Source organism: Peromyscus leucopus, chromosome 8b (genome assembly GCF_004664715.2).
Source record: "Peromyscus leucopus breed LL Stock chromosome 8b, UCI_PerLeu_2.1, whole genome shotgun sequence".
Classification (NCBI taxonomy): domain Eukaryota; kingdom Metazoa; phylum Chordata; class Mammalia; order Rodentia; family Cricetidae; genus Peromyscus; species Peromyscus leucopus.
Genome location: NC_051086.1, coordinates 40,520,444 through 40,538,586, shown reverse-complemented (window position 1 = coordinate 40,538,586; position 18,143 = coordinate 40,520,444). Strand labels below are relative to the sequence as shown.

At 47.3% G+C, this 18,143-nt stretch overlaps 1 protein-coding gene across 2 annotated transcripts in view; it reads right to left on the bottom strand.

The window, feature by feature from the left end:
• Larp1 (La ribonucleoprotein 1, translational regulator) overlaps positions 1 to 18,143 on the bottom strand; it is a 56,421-nt gene that overhangs the window by 21,008 nt on the left and 17,270 nt on the right. For both annotated transcript variants that reach the window (XM_037201246.1, XM_028880057.2), the window contains exons 2-7: positions 3,240 to 3,301; positions 2,948 to 3,013; positions 1,972 to 2,146; positions 1,278 to 1,406; positions 994 to 1,200; positions 732 to 894 (exon numbers count right to left, since the gene is read on the bottom strand). In XM_037201246.1, coding sequence (XP_037057141.1) covers positions 732 to 894; positions 994 to 1,200; positions 1,278 to 1,406; positions 1,972 to 2,146; positions 2,948 to 3,013; positions 3,240 to 3,301 — 802 coding nt within the window. The remainder of the gene's footprint in view (positions 1 to 731; positions 895 to 993; positions 1,201 to 1,277; positions 1,407 to 1,971; positions 2,147 to 2,947; positions 3,014 to 3,239; positions 3,302 to 18,143) is intronic.

The window sequence follows — 18,143 nt, the reverse complement described above, 5'->3', positions numbered from 1 at the left end:
ATTTTATGGCTGGGGGTCACCATAACATGAAGAACTGTGGTAAATGGTCATAGCATGAGAAAGGTTGAGAAAAAATGATGTCCTGCTACTTGGAGTCAAATCACCCTTTCTACCTTTCAGCTATCATAGGTGAGCCCAACAAACTAATCCTCCTTTGAAACTCAGTTCCAACACTGTTCTGTTCCTAAAACACTAACACTACACTGCCTACTTCCTTGTACAGGTTCTCCTCTGTTCTGTGAGCCAGCACGTTAGAATGAGTAAGGGCAAAGTATTTAGACAGAATGAGCTTTAATCCTGTGCTTTGTTACTTACTGTGATTTTGGAGGAGTTACTGGCCTGCCTGCTCCCCTATAAAACAGGGAAAGGAGACCCAGCTCATAGGACTCCAGTATGCAGAAGTTATAGGATGGGATAAGACTAGCCTGCAATAACTTGGCAAGAGCCTGGCAACAGTGACAGCTCAAGGACGTGCTTGCCAGCATCCACCATGCTGCTGATGGGCTGCTTTGTGACTCTGGGAGTACAGAAGGGAACGAGGCTGCTCACCTGTTAATGGTAGTCTCTACTTTTCTTAAGGTAAATGTGGTTTTACGTTTGTAATGAATAGTATTCTGTGAAAGCAGAAAAGCCATCTTTCACAGCTTAAACAGGGCTACTACAACTATCGCTCACTAGGCCCTGTTTCTGGGCCCCATTCCGGGACAGACCAGAAGAGCCTTCATACTCACATCTGGCGCTTGATATAGTCCTTGAGCAGCTCCTGGTCCACATTGTAAATCTCAGTACTGCTGAGATTGTCAAAGTAGTAGGTGATATTGTTCATGTACTTGGGGGTACGGGGTCCCTCTGTACCATCAAATTTTCGGTAGCCAAACTGGTAGTCAAAGTGGGCTACAGTAGAAATGAGCATCATTAGAGAGGGAAGATTCCCGACTACTACCCCTGCCACACTCCCTTGGACATCCTGGAGCCCAAAGGGGCTTCACGTACTTCGAGTGCCACCCCGTCCACGGCCCCGTCCACGACCACGCCCCCGTCCACGGCCACGGAAGGAAGCCCGAGCCCCACCGGCCCCATCACTCTTCACACTCGATGTCTCATCCTGATCATGCCAGGCAGGCTCTGGTTTGGTCTCTGGTTGCCAGGCTGGGGTAGGTGGGGCCACAGATACAGGCATGTAGGTGACAGGTTCAGATCCTATGGTGAGAAAGAACACAAGGTAAATCCCGAGAGTATCCTCCTCATCCAGACCTTCCAAAGCAAGCAGTACATACCTTTGATCTCCCCTCGGGTAGCAGGTGTATGTCTTGGCTCCTGCGGGCGAGTGGGACGCGAGGCCAATTTCTCTCTTGGTACTTCAGGCTTCATGTCTATTTGCAACGGAACCCACTTGTGTTTGTTCCCTGAGGGACAGCATGGGCATGTGAGAGGCATGGCAGGCCCTTTCCTACATGGCTTTTTTTCTTCCCCCAAAATTCTGGCCCAAAACTATCCATCTGGTAGCCATAGGCACATTCTTTTCAAATACTATGTCTCTGTCTCTCTCTCAAATCTCTAAAATAAGGAGGTCAGTGGCTCTCAGTGTAAGAATCACTTTCTAGTGAGCACGACACCTAACTTTCCAGGCTCCCTTCACACCTGGGCCACATCACTGCCTGTAAGAACTGATCAGTTTAGGTGGAGTGAACAGGAAACAGGATGGAGAGAGGATGCTGCTGAAGTGAGAATGAGTCAGATTGGCCACTTCAGGCCTGGCTTGAGGGTCTATGAGAAAAAGCAGTCAAGCCTGCATCACTTTGGCGGGTTTTAGAAACTCAGAGCAATGTAAAAGTCCGTTTGAGAGTAGATGTACTAAGGCTTAAAACACAGCTATTCCAAGCAATGAGTCACCTCCTGGCCATCAGACTTATGTCATTTACAAGTTGTGCAAGCATACCTCCCAGGTCCTGGTCAAGCAGGTGCACTCACCTTTCTTCTTCTGCCCGCCTCGCTGGCAGTCTTCATCCCCATTCTTCTCCTCCCCTGATTCATCTGACTTTGTTTTCGGGCTCTCCTTACTATCACCTCCATCTCCTTTCTCCTGCTCCTTCATGTCCTTCTTGGGTGGCAGCTTACGGGCAGGCTGAGGCTTGTGGGACTGTGGCTGCAGTAGGCAAGGGAGAGAATGCATACTAGAGCCTCTTGGGCTGGAGGAGGGACACACCTGGTCACTGGGAATGTGTTAGGGTACACACACAACAAAGCAATGGCCACAGGTGCCATGAAGTGGGAGGAACAGTTCATTTCTCTAGCCTACCCAAATCGGAAGGTGGAAGAGATGCTGACCCTGGCTTGTCTGGGTATGACCCTCTGAGGTGGTCACTAGCTCAGAACACAAGTACTGAGAAGAACAGAACTGACCAAGAGTCTCTTCTGTTAGGGTCTAGGAGAGCTAATCTGGAACCAGTGTTTGACCTGATATCTCTCCTCAATCACTCAGAAAATCCTGGCACAGTAATAGAGAAATATGGGCTTTGGAAAACTACAACACAGCTGTCTCCTAATCTACTGGACCATCAAGAACTACTAACTTCTGGGGTCAGATCACTGGAAGGCAGAGAGGAAATGAACAGTGCCTGGCAGATCCTGAAACTAGGCTCACATGAAGGTAATCTCTTAATTATTTTATTGCTGCCCACCTTATAGAACTAGTCTCCATTTGTTTGTTCAGATCAGAAGAAGGGTGTGTCTGTGTGTGTGTGTCCTATGTTACCCAGACTGGCCTTGAACTCTTGGACTGAGCAGTCATCCTTTCAAGTAGCTGGGACTACAGAAGTATACTACAGTGCCCTGCCAACTACTCATCTTCAAAACTCAAAAACAGTGAGGCTTATGGCTCTTGGACAAAAGTCAATTAAGTTTATAAGGACAGTATCTGAACCTGTCAACCCCTCCCCACACTCACCTGAACACTCTTGTGGGCTATCTCTCCAGGGGTAGGCCAATTGATTGCATCTCCAAAGTCACCAACCTGCAAGACATAGTCTATGAAGGTCCCAGGGTTACCCTACCTTGGTCATTTTGCCCCACACCTAAGCTCTGGTTTCTCTGAGAGTTGGACCACTTCAGTTTGTAAACTCAAGACACCATGCATGGGCACCCAGAAAGGGCTTCCATGCTCTCCAGAGAGGGACCAGAAGTGCTTACCGGAACAAGAAGAAGAATCGCCCACTGGAGTCACTGTCCCTGCTTCTTACCTTGCTGCCCTTGCGCTGTTTAGGAGCAGCTGCCCTCACCACCTTGGCTGGAGCAGAAGGTTCTATGGGAACAAGGAGAGAGAAAACAGCTGTTTAGAGCCTGGGTCACCACCATACCCATCCGACCATTCACCTGCCAGTTCCCAGAGGAGCCACTGAAGAGAAGGCAAGAACATGTGCTGACAGCCCTGCCCCAGGAGTCTAACTGTGAGGTGAGGAAGCCCTTAGAATCCATTTCTTATGAAATACCAGCTGAGGCTCAAGAAGGAAGCCCATGCCCAAATATGCACTGTAACTCAGCTTCCAAACCTATGACAAAAATCTGTAAGGGAAAGAAATGGAATCCTCTATAAATTTCTGCATGAGCAGAGAAAGGGAAACTGAAGACATAAGTGGACAAGTCCAGGGCCATACCAAGGCCTGCTCTGTCCTCACTGACTATAGTTGAGGCAAGAACCAGCTTCTCTGTCCCTAAAGGAAGCATATATGCCTATTTGACTCCACAGTTCCGTCTGCTTGGACAGCATCTCACAAGTGTCTGTTTTGGAACTCACCACGTAGACCAGGATGAACTCATAGAGATCCCCCTGCCTCTGCCTCCCAAGCACACCACCATGTCTATCCAGTTCCATCTTTTAAATTTAACCCCAATAATGTGAGATAAGAGCTATGCACAATTTCAGCTCCAACAGTACTGAAATCACCAATTAAGTCTATACACTTTCACCACAGTCATTAAAATATCATGGTCTCAAATTATGTGGAGATGGACACATTGAAAGAAGATAGTCACAAAATAATGTTTCCTATAGAACAGATGAGGACGTGTACATTCATTCACACATCCACACATCCACAGGGCAGGCAACCTCTGGAAAGATGTGTGTTAGGAATGAAGGGTATATCTACAAAGACGAAGATGGCTTTGAAAGAACACAATATGCAATGTCTTTCTTTTCTAAGGAAGTGGCTCTGGTTAGTTTGCTCCTGTCTACATGCACATACTTTCCCAACACAGTTCTGAAAACCAAGGGTGTCTGGCTCTCCCTCCTTTAGAGACCCACAGGACTCTGCTCATCCACTTGGCTCTTGCTTCCCTCCCCTGCCATGCCAGGTCAGGAACTGTTCCAGCCTGCAAGCACAGAAATCTGCCCAGCTGGCCTCACAAGAAGGTTCTTCATCAGACCATGTCCTTTAATGAGCAGAAAGTGTCCTTGCCCAATTCCTAACTGTGAGGTCAATGTATTCCTGGCTTCTGGCCCATTACTGGAGCCACTGCCCCTAATGGTGGATACACACATTCCAATAGCTGGGGTTGTAGAGCCTAGCCCCCAGTACCCTCACCCTCCAGCCCTGAGAAGCAGAATACTAGAAAATCTCAGTTGTAACAAAACCACTGTCCTGTCTGTGACCCCAGGTTGACCCAGATAAGCTACCCACCATCTATTAGTTCTGTGACTAAAGACCTTCACCTGTGCCAAATTTGGTGGCATATGCCTTTAATGCTTGCACCTGAGAGAGAGACAGGGAGAATCTCTGGGAATTTAAGTAAGGCCAGCCTAGTCTAGATAGCAAGTTCCAGGATAGCCAAGGATACATAGTGACCCTGTTACAAAAAACAAAAAGGTCTTCACCTGCTTCAGCCCAGAGCCAGGCTAGTGTCCACCTGAGCTCTAACTGGAGTAATTTCTTCATGTACTCACAGCACTGGTGCATGCTAGCAGGAAAGCAGGCCCCAGAGCTAATGACAAAGTTTACCTACCAGCAAGTACGTAAGGACTGGGAGTGAGGTAGACTGAAGTTGTATCTGAAAAGAGGGCAAAAGTTCTCCAGACACTGGTCTTTTTAAATGTCTTGGTCTGGGTAAATAAAAGCACATCAGTGGGGCAGTGGTGGGGCACTCAGGAGGCAGGGCCAGGCGGATCTCTGTGAGTTTGAGGCCAGCCTGGTCAACAGAGTTCCAGGACAGGCTCCAAAGGTACAGAGAAACCCTGTGTCGATAAACAAACAAACAAACAAACAAACAAATTAAAAAATGCATGTTGCCAGAAAATGGAACATACTAACTCCAACAAGCTGTCTTCTGATTTCCACAGGCATGCCATGGAGCTCCCATTCGTGCAAGCAAATAAATGCAATAAAACCCTTAAGTTCTTTCTTTTTTTTTTTTTAAAGGGTCTTGCTATGTAACCCAAAACAGCCTCAAAGTTCCAGCAATCCTCCTGTCCCAGCCTGACAAGTGCTGAAATTCTAGATGTGTGTCCCACTGCCCAGCTTATTGCTTATAAAAAAAAACTCTCAACACTGAGCAGTACTGCTGGGATCACCCTGAGATCTCGGCTGAATACGGCCATGGACTGCAAGTTCTGTCTCCAGTACAGAGAGAAAGCCTCAAGGAGCCTGCTCATTCCTATCTAAGTATCACCTGAGGGACAGGGAAGGTTAAAGCAGCCTCACACTTTCCTGGGTCACACAGAACAGTCTTAAATCAGTCCTATGTGGAGTTTGTTAGAAGGTTCCATCCCTAGAGGGCTCACCAAGAGGATCTACAGTGTCCCATTTTCCCCTGCTCCTTGCTAGAGCCTCAGACTGCCTCCAACAAGTCCCAGAGTTGGGAGGGGAAACCACATGGAACCCCGGGAAATCCAGCAAAGTTCTGATGAGCTGCCACCAGTGCTCTTCAAGAGCTGGAAGAGAGAACTAGGCTTCTGCATGACCTCAATCATACATGCATCATCCTTTGGGTCCCATCCCAGCCACCCACTGTAGAAAGCACATAGGCATGCACATATGCACTACATGTGTACAGGGGCAGGGGGAAGAGACAGACAAAACACTAGTCCAGCAGGACTTGACAACTAAAATCATTTCCAATGAAAAACAAATCTTTTGTGCTGATGCTGACCCCTGTGCCATCCTGCACCAAGCCAAGTCAGCCCTCCTATCTGTATTCTAAAACCTGCACCTGCCACCACCCACCCAAGCCAAGCTCAGAACACACCACTGTCACCTACACAAGACAGCTATATAAGGTATATCTAACCTGACTGTTTGCAGATAGGGAACAAGGGGAAGGATTTTCCTAGAACCAGCTAAGGGCTAGACAGCTTCATTCTCTTGCAAGGGCTCCTATCAGCCTATGAGGAACCCCATGGGTTCCCAGACAGTCACTGGCAGTAAAAGAAGGCCCCTTCTTACTGTAATGTAGGACTCTTTTCTATTTTTCCCAACTAGTTATCACAGTCTGGGAACAGAGAAGGGGGTTAGTGTAACACTGACATGGTAAGCCCAGGTCCTAGAACAGCTTCCTCCTCAATTAGAAGCTAGAGGGTACATGAAGAGGAGAAATCACCAAGTATTGAGTCAACTCTAGAGAAGGGTGTGTGTGTGTAACAGAAACACACAGGGCTGGTCAGTCAGATGGCTCAGTGGGTAAAGGTGCTCACTACCACAACTAGCACCTCAGTTCAACACCCCCCCAACCCATATGATTTTTTTTGAGGGGGGGGATGTCTTTTGAGGCAGGGTTTCTCTGTACAGCCCTGAACCAGGCTGGCCTCAAACTCAAGAGATTCCCTTGCCTCTGCCTCCCGAGTTGCTAGGAAAAAAGGCATGCACAGTCACCACTACTACCCAGGAGACCCCTAAGATTGAAGAAGAGAACGAGTTCCCGTAACTGACCTTCACATGTGTACTAGGCACACACAAAGAAAGAAAGTAGGGGGCTGGAGACATGGCTCAGTGATTAAGAGCATCAGTTGCTCATCCAGAGGACCCAGGTTCAATTTCCAGCACCCACATGGAGGCTCAAAAAATAAACTGTCTCAAACTCCAGTCCCAGGAAATCCAACGCCCTCTTTGGGTCTCCACAGGTAGGGAACACACACACACATTAAACAAACAAACAAACAAACAAACAAATACTAAAACATTTAGTAGAAAGTACATAAACAAATAAAAAAAACAACAACCTGAACAATAGCAAAAGTATACCAATATTCCTTTGAAAGCCATAGTCTACTTCTGAAAGGAAGCACCTAGGCCTCTTCCTGAAGCTATCTACATAGCAAACTCTTTTCACTCAATTTTAAGGTTTGTTTTTTTGAGTGGAGGGCACAGAGGAGTCCATTATTTCAGAGGAAGGAATGAAACAAAGGACAAGTGGCTGGTGGTGGGTACTGCAGGGCATTTGTAGGAGCTATGGCAGGGTAGATGGGAGGAGTCCCTGTCCTTACAGTGCAGGGCTGATTACGGAGGTTTTGTCTGTGAGTCTCCACTTTCCAGTGTGCCGCCCTCCACTCAAACACCTAGGAAAGCCAGAAGCACAGTTATGTCCACGGGAGGAGCCCTTTTGAGTCTAGACCTCCTCTGTGAGAAGTGAGAGAATACTTCTGTCAGAGGACCCACTGGAACATTTCAGTCCACAAAACACAGAACGCCCAGCACACAGAAAGGCACTCAACAAATGTGTTACAATTTGAACCCCCATCCCGAGAAGTTAGTATTTACCAATAACCTTCACCCTCCGCGGTGAAGAAGGCCACCAAGCTCTCTCTCAAAAGGGAGAATCACCATTCCAGGAGAGCTCTAGAACAGTCTGCTTCAATTCCCACCCCAGATTACAAATCAGACCTCCAAGCCTGCCTCCTAGGCAGAGAGAGACCTGTGGGGAGTGGGCACCGATATCCTCACACTACCCCAGACTAGAGACAGCTGGGCTCTGGGGTGTTTCCCTCAGGAAAAGGAGAAAACCTTCAGAATTCTACAGCTGAAACAGGAAAAGATGGGGAATTTACTGTTGACGACTCAACCTGGCCCCTTTCCCCACAGGGCTTTAGCATAAAGCTTGGCTTTGCTAGAGGAGGAAAGGCCTAGGGCTCCTTCAGTTGAATTTCCAGAATTCAATTTTTTACTCAGGAAGAGAAGAAAGTCCAGGCCCCCAGGGAATCCCTCCAGCCCAGCAAAAACCTGGTACAAAGGCTACCAAATATTTTCTGTATTGTCCAATACTAGAGAGACCTACGGCTGCTAACATTTTGTAACAAAGGCTACCCACAGGGTACACCTGAGTTGCATTGAGGACTTGGTTCAACCACATGGAAAATAATTAAGGTTTTTGGTGGAGAAGGTATGTAGTGATCCAACTCTGTGAGGTCATGGCATAAAGACTGAGTAGGGGAAGACATACTGGATTGAAACCATGGGCCGGTACGGATGGAGGGATGGGACGGGCTAGTGGGTAAGTCTACAGGAAGGAGTGGGTGGCCAGAGTGGGACCAGAACAGGAGGTCCTAGATTTCCTGGTGCACGTTATACCTACAGACCACTGTCTAACAGGGTGAGTTTAGCCTGAACGCTAAACTTGGCTACCCGAGATTCACAAACCAGACAGCTATCCCATCCCTACCCCTGGCTTCCCCACCAGGCCAAAGCCAATGTCCTTTTGAGAGATGTCCCCAGAGCCTGGGTCAAGCCAAGACCCTCTACTAGGCGCTCTCAGACACAGTACATGTTAACTACCCCGTTACCTAATGGCCTCTCCAGTGAACAGGCTTCCTGATGAGTACAAGGGCCAAGCTACTCTTACAGCAGCAAGCAGAGTCTACCTAGTTCAGGGCCTGGCCCCCCGCAGACTACTCAGAGAGTAGTCTGGTTCCAATTTTTGGCCTTTACTCTTGAGCCACCTTGGAGAAAAAAGAAACAAGCAGCCTAGATATTACTGGCTCTCAGAGGCCCTGGGCCCAAGCCAGGCACCAATTCTATCAGATGCATGGTTGAGAGCACTGCTGGCCATCCCCCTAACAGCAGCTTCCTCAGATGCATGCAATAAAATCCAGATAGGGTTCTGCAAGTATGAGAAAACGCAAAAAAGACAAAAACTTCGTCCCAAGCAAGGTGTAAGGTGCTAATTATCGTAGCTACAGTTAAACATGACATGGGTCTCACTTTGAGACAGGGTTTCTCTGTGTAACAGCTCTGGCTGTCCTAAAACTCACTCTGTAGACCAGGCTGGTCTCAAACTCACAAAGATCTGCCTGCCTCTGCCTCCTGAGTGCTGGCTGGAAGTAAAGCCGTGTGCCCGGCTGGGTCTCACAATCTTTTTTTTTGGTTTTTCGAGACAGGGTTTCTCTGTGTAGCTTTGCGCCTTTTCCTGGAACTCACTTGGTAGCCCAGGCTGGCACAATCTTTAAGATAAAGATGAATTCATTCCTTTCCTTGGTCCTAGAAACAATAAAATCAAGATATATGCTTAGAAGTGCTGGCCAAGGTCGGAGTCAGCAAGCCACAGAACGACCCAGAATGTGTATTCTGATAGTATAGGCCATGACTTAACCACCAGGAAAAGGTGGGAAAGAAGCTAGGGGCCACAGAGCAGGCCAAACGGCACTGGCCTTGATTGCCAGTGACCTGATCATCTGCTAGCCTCCCCCCCACACCCAGGTCTTCCACCAGACTTTGCCCCAGGAAGGTTCCTCAGTCAAACCTTGGACCAGAGCACAGGGTCCTGCCTCACCCCAGCTCAGAGCCCTGACTATGGAAGGCAGTGAAGCCACAGGGAGGGAGGTGACCCACTTGTGCCTCTCCCTCCCAGGCCAGCCTAGGCAGAGTCAAGAGTCAGAATCTAGGGGCTGGAGAGATGGCTCAGAGGTTAAGAGCATTTACTGTTCTTCCAAAGGTCCTGAGTTCAATTCCCAGCAACCACATGGTGGCTCACAGCCATCTGTAATGAGATCTTGTGCCCTCTTCTGGCCAGCAATCATACATGCAGCATACATATAAATAAATAAATCTTAAAAAAAAAAAAAAAAGATTAAAAAAAAAAAAAAGGGTCAGAATCTAGAGATGGACAAGTCTGTCTTTGTCCCATTCCTACAAACTCCAGCAACTCCCCAACAGAAGGCTTCTCTACAGGGTAAAAAGGCTGTCTGGTTAGCCTCCATACCTTGCATGAGCTCTCTGTGGCCTAGACTGCCATTTTATAGGCCTTCCTCTACCCTACGCCTCCTGTCCAGCCCCCAGGTCTGCAGATAAAACACAGAAGGAGGAAGGTCAGATCATCTTGAAGCCCTGAAGAAACGAAGTTGCAGGCCAACATCCACCTTGCGTGAGTATTGTGCATGAGTCCACAGGCCAGGGGCGGGGTGTGAGGGCCCCGGAGGAGTGGGGTGCTAGGTAGCAGTCACATGATGCTTGCTAGCCTGGCCAAGCCCAAGGGACTATCTTTAGCTTATGGTGACCCGTGCATTCAGTGCTCCCATTCCTCCTGCCCAGGCAGGGACCTTGCAGCCCATTAGTGGCTATGCCCCCCCCCACTGCTGGTACCAGTTCCTGAAGCTCTATCCAAAAGTGGGCTGAAATCCCAGCTCCCCGATTGGCATTTTCTGAAGCACTTACTGGACTCTAGTCAGATCAGCCAACTACCACCTTTAGCTGCATGCTGACTTATACAAAACTTGAGTGGGTATCTTCTAACAAGACACCACTGAATCTCTTCAAAGGATGCCACCTTTCTAGTGCTGAGCAAACAGGGAAGAGACTTCCTTTCACACATGCTATGCTGAAGTAAAGCAGATCACGTGATCCTTCCTTCACCATAGTAAAAGCCTTATTGTAAAAGCCTCCAAGAGGCCCCTCCTCCACCACTACCCAACAGGAAGATGCCATCTAGTAAGCAATTCTAGATCAGGTTCTAACTCAGCCTATGGTGTCAGGAATTCCAAGGGCCCAATGACCCCTGAAGTGCTGGCATCTATGAACCTATCTCACTCACTCAGGAGGGACCATTATCATCACTAGCTCAACACAGTCTACAGTGATAAACTCCATTATGTGCACAGCTAGCTCATGTTTCACAACAACTCAAGAAAGTAGGTATCATTATGACAGTTAACTTACAAAGAAACCAAGGCTCAAAGAAGCTCACTCAACTAGCAGGTAGCAGAGGTAGGACTGAAACCCAGGTAGTCTCTGCCCAGCACATCTTGCCTTACAAACTGGCCAAGTGTCTTACAGAGAACTTCTGGGAGCTCTACAAGTGCAGGTCCCCAGCACCCAGGACCACAGTCTTTGTGTCAAAAGCTCACTCTAAATACTGACCAAACATATTGTTACCTCTCAACTCTCAGGGATAGAGGTAAGTGACCCTATGCATTGCAACCAAGCAGCCAGGCCACACAGCTGGATTCTCACACTGATCTAAGCACCCAAGGCCATCTGTGGGAAAGTGTGAAATAGGCAAAACAGCACAAAAAACTCCCAATCCTTAGGCTTTGGTTGCAAAGACCCCCAGGCAGTACTATAACCCACCACCAATCCTGTGGCTGGAATACTCCCCTGGTCCTGAACACAGGCTTAATGCTCCAAGAGGGGCTTAGTTCCTAAGTAAGCAAACAGCAAAATTCCACAGGCTGATACTGTTTAGCTAAGTCACTGTTCATTCAAGGAAGGATTTTTGAGACAGGGTTTCAAGTAGCTCAGGCTAGCCTGGACTCCCAATTCTTCTGTCTCAATCTCTCAATTACTAGAATTAATTACAGGTGAGCGCCACCTGTCAAATTTCACTCCTTTCACGATATAGCCCTGGCTGGCCTGGAATTCAGACATCCACCTCATGAGTTCTAGGATCAAAGGCAAAGGCATGCAAAATCACCCTTAGCTTCAAAATTCATTCCCGAAAACACTTCCATGTGCTATAGCCCTGTGGCTTCCTAAGTCACTCCCAAGCCCCATCCTGTTTCACAGACACAAGGGTGCTCTGCTGCAAGCTGGACTATCACTGTCCCCAAAATGATGCTACCCTAACACAGATAATTTCTGTCTGGTGATGAGCAACCGCCTACAGTACTACAAACTCTTTTTTGTTTTGTTCATCTTTGAAACAGGGTCTAACTAAGAAGTCCAGGTGGGACTGAAGAGATGATTCATCAGTTAAGAGCATTGGCTGCAGAGGGATGGTGGTGGCCCATGACTTAAATCCCATCACTTGAAAGGTAGAGGTAGGAGGATCTCTGAGTTTGAGGCCAGTCTGATCTACAAAACAAGTTCTACGACAGTCAGGGCTACACAGAGAAACTCTGTCTCAAAAAAACCAAAAATAAAATAAAATGCATGCACATGGCACGGACACACATGTGGGCAAAACCCTCATACATATAAAATAATAAAAATAAAGGGGCAAAAAAAGCCTTGGCTACTGTCAAATCTCCCTGCCTCGGCCTCCAAAAACCACATGTGAGTTACCTCTATAGCCCTATACCAAGAATCTCAAGTTGACTGCTGGGAAAGGCTTCTGGCTCTCCAAGAAATTACCTTCTACTGCCCTGATTATGGGAGTGGATATGCTGACACCCAACACAAGTAGGACTGAAGAGGAACTGAAAATACTCATTGCATCCTGGGAGTCTGCGGTGCATTGCTGTTGAAGTGGTCCTGGGATATGAAGTTGCAGCTTCCCAATATAGAGTCTTCTCAATACCCTTCCCAGCAAAAAGCTGTATGCACCCATTCCCATTCATGGGGGAGGGGAGGGGCTTCCCTGAACCATTGACAGAGCTTCTACTATCCATATGCTTCCTCACATACACCAGAATTCTAACCCAATGGGAGGGGTGCTTGAACAATATGACATCTTTATTCTTCAGTGAGGAGCAATGGACTAGGATGGGCCCTAAAGTCCCTCAATTATAAGCTTTAAGTCACTACAGAACAGGAATAGATCAAGCTGGGCAGAACACATGGTAACTCATCTCTATGGCAGCAGCCCTGGCTCCTAAAACCCAATCAGTTCAGTGCTGTGTGCTATGTCCCAATAGGGAAGGAGAGAAGCCTAGGACAGCAGGACAAAAAAAAAAAAAAAAGAGCAACTAATGTCCCTTTTCCCCACAGTCTCCAGATGCCTTTGAGTTACTGCAGAACTACACTTTCCACAGATGTGGAGGGAGAGCCACGAATGGCCAGGTCATCTATAATCCAAGCAGGAAAGCAGAAAGATTACAAGTCTTTGGAGAACCTGAGCTACCACAGCAAGTTTGGGGCTAGCTTCGGCTACACAGTGAAACCCTATGTCTCAAAAAATAAAACAGTGGAGTAGACCTGACTCCCACACCAAACCAATCCCACCAACGATGTCCCTACCCAGCCACTGGGTTAAAGGCATGGACTGTGGAACCCATCTTTGAATGTGCTAACCAACTGCCAACCTAACACACAAGGCCTGGGCAGATGGGTCAAAATGAACCAAGAGAGCTCACATACCCCAGAACTTGATAAGCTTTAACTGGGCAACACATCATTAATGACTAATAAACTGGCACACAACATGTCAGGCAGGCTGCTTGCTGGGACTGCATGACATTCACTCACAGCAGTTAACGTGAAATGAGCTCAGTCAGGGAGGTACAGCAACCCTTTTTCATTGCTTTGGGCAATTTCCAAATCTTTTAGGACCCAAAAGGATGGAAATAGGGAAAGTGTGGCTGGCAGACAGTGCACTGAAACTCAAGACATCCAGTTAATCTGAATTTAGGGTAGGCAATAAGAATTGTCCTATGCAATACTCAGGGCACACTTAAAATACTCATAAAATTCAGTTATCTGAAACCCAACTTAACTGGTATTCTATATTCTTAGTTGCTAAACCTGGCATGAGAGAGAAGGATGGACCACTACCTCCTGTTCAAACTCAAAAGTGATTGGAGTGTACTACAGTCCCTGCTATGGATACTTGTCAAGAACACACCCCCACCCCAGGGGTGGGTCGTAGCCTACAGTCTTTCCAGGCTTCCCTCATGATGATTTTTACTTTATACACTGATTCTCTCAAAAGCAGCCAGCTGCCCATGAAGACAAGCTTCCTTTGAAACTTAGAGCTTAAAGACCTCAGCCCCAGATTCAAATGTGTAAGAATTACCATCTGAGAAGTTTTATCAGCATATAGATTGCTCACTCTACCCTTCTAGAACTTTCTGCTCAGAAAGGTGGGAACAAGAATCTGTTGGGGCTGGGCATGGTGATGCATCTTTAATCCTAGCACTTGGGAGGCAGAGGCAGGCAGGTCTCTGTGAGTTCCAGGACAGTCAGAGCTACACAGTGAGACCCTGTCTCAAAAAACCAAACAGGGAAGAAAAAACAAAAAAAGACCATGTTGGGTATATAATGCTGTCCCCACGTTGACCAAGCAGCAACAGAGTAGACAATTCCAAGGTGGTTTGGGACATAACTTGACACTAAATCAAGGGATCTTAAACTGTAATTTGGTAGGGGTTACCCAGAACCACACCATCTGACATTTTGAAATCAGAGCTTCTTAAGCTAGGAGCTAGTACAGCTAGATTCCTATTCTAATATTTTTTTTATTTTATATTACATTCTGCTAGGTGAATTAAGAACTTCTTTTAAAAGTGGTAATAATACTAATAAGATGGTAGAGCTGTGTGCCTTTAATCCCAGCATTTGGGAGGCAGACGGATCTCTGTGAGTTTGAGGACAGCCTAGTCGACAAGAGTGAGCTCCAAGACAGCTAGGACTACAGAGAGACCCTGTCTAGAAAACAAACAAAACAAAAAGATGGTTGGAGCGGTTACAGAAACAGGCCCCAAATCCTCCCCACTTCACTACTCAACTAGATTCCAGAGCAGGAAATTGTGTGAAAAATCCTCACCTCACAGCTGTGGAAACGTGACCAGAGATACAGTAACATGGCACTTCTGTGGTCTAAGATCAAATAGGGGTAGGGACAAGTTCTCTCCAGATCCCAAAAATCTACCTAGGAATGTGTGCAGTGCTGGAACCTCCAGTTTTAACAAATTCCCTGCCGCAGAAAAAGGGCCTGGCCTCCAGCCCTGCTGAGGGTTCACATCTAATTAGGAGAGGGATCAGGAAGTTTTAATGATGTGAGCAAAGAACCAGAGAAAAGTTTACTAACCAGTCTGCACTTCAAGCCAGGAATAAAGAACGATGAGGTGAGGAGCTGAAGGTTGTGGCAAACACGAGGTCACAGGGAGTCGGTCTGGGCTAGGCTTGATGTTTAGCTTCACACCAACCTCCCAACTGCGGCTGTGCCAGGAGAACAAAAACTCTAAAAGTCACTGTCCATCTGTGTCATCCTTATAGCCAGTTTCCACCTTTTCTTCCTCCTAAATCTGCTATTTGCCTTACCCAATGTCCTGTGTCCAAGTCCCTTAAAATAATGGCTACTACTGCTTACTAAGCACTTATCTGGGAAATCAAGCCTCCTGGTGTAAGTCTTTATGCATTACCTTTACAATCCACACAGCAAAAGACCTTGTTTTAGAAGACGTTCAGGGGCTGGAGAAATGGCTCAGAGGTTAAAAGCACTGGCTGCTCTTCCAGAGGACCTGGGTTCAATCCCCAGCACCCACATGGCAGCTCACAACTGTAACTCCAGTTCCAGGGGATCTGACAACCTCACACACACACTTACATGCAAGCAAAACACTAATGCACATAAAATAGAAATAAATAGATTATAAAAGAAGGAGGAGGAGGAAGGAGAAGGAGGAGGAGGAGGAGGAGGAGGAGGAGGAGGAGGAGGAGAGAGAAGAGGTTCAAAGCTAAAGCCAAAAGAATTTAAGTTTAAGCCAAAGAGCACAGAGTAGAAAAGTATGTGACTCCAAAGATCTGAAAACATAAGTAACACAGGAAATGAAAGCCAGGTGTGTGTGTGTGTGTGTGTGTGTGTGTGTGTGTGTGTGTGTGTGTGTGTGTTGCTTTTTGTTTTTTTGAGACAGGGATTTTCTGTAGTTTTGGTGCCTGTCCTGGATCTCTCTCTGTAGGTGGAACTCACAGAGATCCACCTGGCTCTGCCTCCCAAGTGCTGGGATCAAAGGCATGCACCACAGCCGCCCAGCGCTAGAGTTTTTTGTTTGTTTGTTTTTAATGCTCCCAAAGAACTCAAAGCTCAAGTCTGCAGACTTTGTTTGTTTTGTTTTGAGGCAGGGTCTCTCAAAGCAGCTATGGCTATCCTAGAGCTCACTATGTAGACCAGATGAACCTCTAACTCCAAGACCCTCCTGCCTCTGCCTCCTGAATGCTGGATTAAAGTGTGTACCACCACACTTTACTATGCCTGCGAGTCTTACAGGAAATGAGGCTACTCAACAGAAATTTAGCTCTCTGAAAGTAGTTCACCTGTATGTGTGTGGGGGGGGGGGGTTTGAGGGGATGGTGAGAGTCAAAGCTCTTGTTATCACAAAGGCAATGATACCCTATGGCCTACTAAACAGCAAGGTCTTGGGTTCGAGCACAAACCACAAAGCCCCAGAGAATTTTGCTTCCAGAAGCAGAATTGAATGGGTGCGGACACTAAAAAGCCCACAGATCAAAATGTCAAAGAGGAGGCTGGAAGGGGGAAACAAGGTGAAAAGCCAGGATATGCATTTCAACCCTGCTCTCAGGCTCAGGGGAAAACTGAATGGGGCATAAGTTACCTTTCCTTACTCTTGATGACCAGTGCTTAAGTACTTCCTCACCCACAACCACTACATCTGTCCCACTAGAATAAGCTGCTGTCTTCCCACTCCACAGAACTGAGATGTGACTTTGCTGACTTGTCTCAATGGTGCACTGGATCATGGATGTGGCTCAGTGATAAAGCACTTACCCAGTACTCCTAAGGCTCTGGGTTCAGTTGCCAGCAAACTGATTTTGAGATCCCAGGCCTGGGATCCTGCCACTGGGAAGCGATGGTGAACAGCCAATCCCCACTCCTGGTGCTCAGCATATGAGGCTTTAATCTTTAGCCTACCTGTGACTGGCTCGTGCTACTGGCTAATATCGCTCTACAGAATCTCAGGCAGCAAGAGGCTAAAAATGTCTGGGATCTATGCCTGTTACAGGCAGAAGAGCAACAGCCACCAACTGAGTGCTTACAACTCCAGTCAGCAATGCATGAACAGCACTCTTCTCTCAATTACATGTACATATGATGTGCTGGGGAAAGGACTACAAACAGGATCTGGTATGTATGAGCTGACAAGGCTGACAATGGGACCAGTGTCTCCATGCAGAGACTACTCTGCCCTAAAACAAGACTTACAACTCTTAAGCCTGGGCTCTCCCCAAGAAATGAAGGAAAGCCAGGAAGAACAAATGCAAGCCAAGTACTCTGAAGGAGACCTGGATGGTGGTCGGATAGCTGCTTTGGAACTGGTTTGTTCTACTCACCTATTCCAGCTACCAGGACAGTGTAGCTGCTAGGCCACTGCCACCTTAAGCAACATTTGCCTTGGGGCAAGTAATAGAACAGGAGAGAACAGATAGCCTGACTTAGCACTGCAGTCCCAGAAAAACTCTAACAGCATCTACACTGCTCACTGCCACTATCCATGGCATGCTATCCATGCACACACGTCACAGTCACTACAAGGGCAAACTAGCTGCCTCCTTCAAAGGGGTAGCTGTCTAGCAGCAGGCAAACAGTGCCCTGGGAAGCAGCCCAAAAATGTTTCACTTTGGGAATGAGAGGACAAAGCAACAAGGAAAACTGGCTTCTGTGCACCTTGACAACAAGAGGATGCCCTTCCACATGAATGCTGGGCAGCCCTCGAGGGAGTCTACTATATACCCACTCTAGCACTGCTGGTCAGCATCTACCAATGGTGTCCTGGAGGTTTGGAGGCACTTACTGGACAAACCCAGATGAGGGTCTCTCCACTGATTTCTTCTACAGCTACTTTCAAAAAAAACCAAATGTTAGGCTATGAGAACTCTGAGAAGGCAGCAGGTATGGAAGAAAGAACATTGGTCCTACATGATAGGGAAGGTAAAGTGTGCCTGTGCTACCAGGCTTCTCTCAGCCAGGACAGGGGCATATGCCCATGTGAATTCTTAGCATGACTCTGTGACCTCCCACAGAGCTCAGGGAGCCAAAGCTGGTAGGCAGAG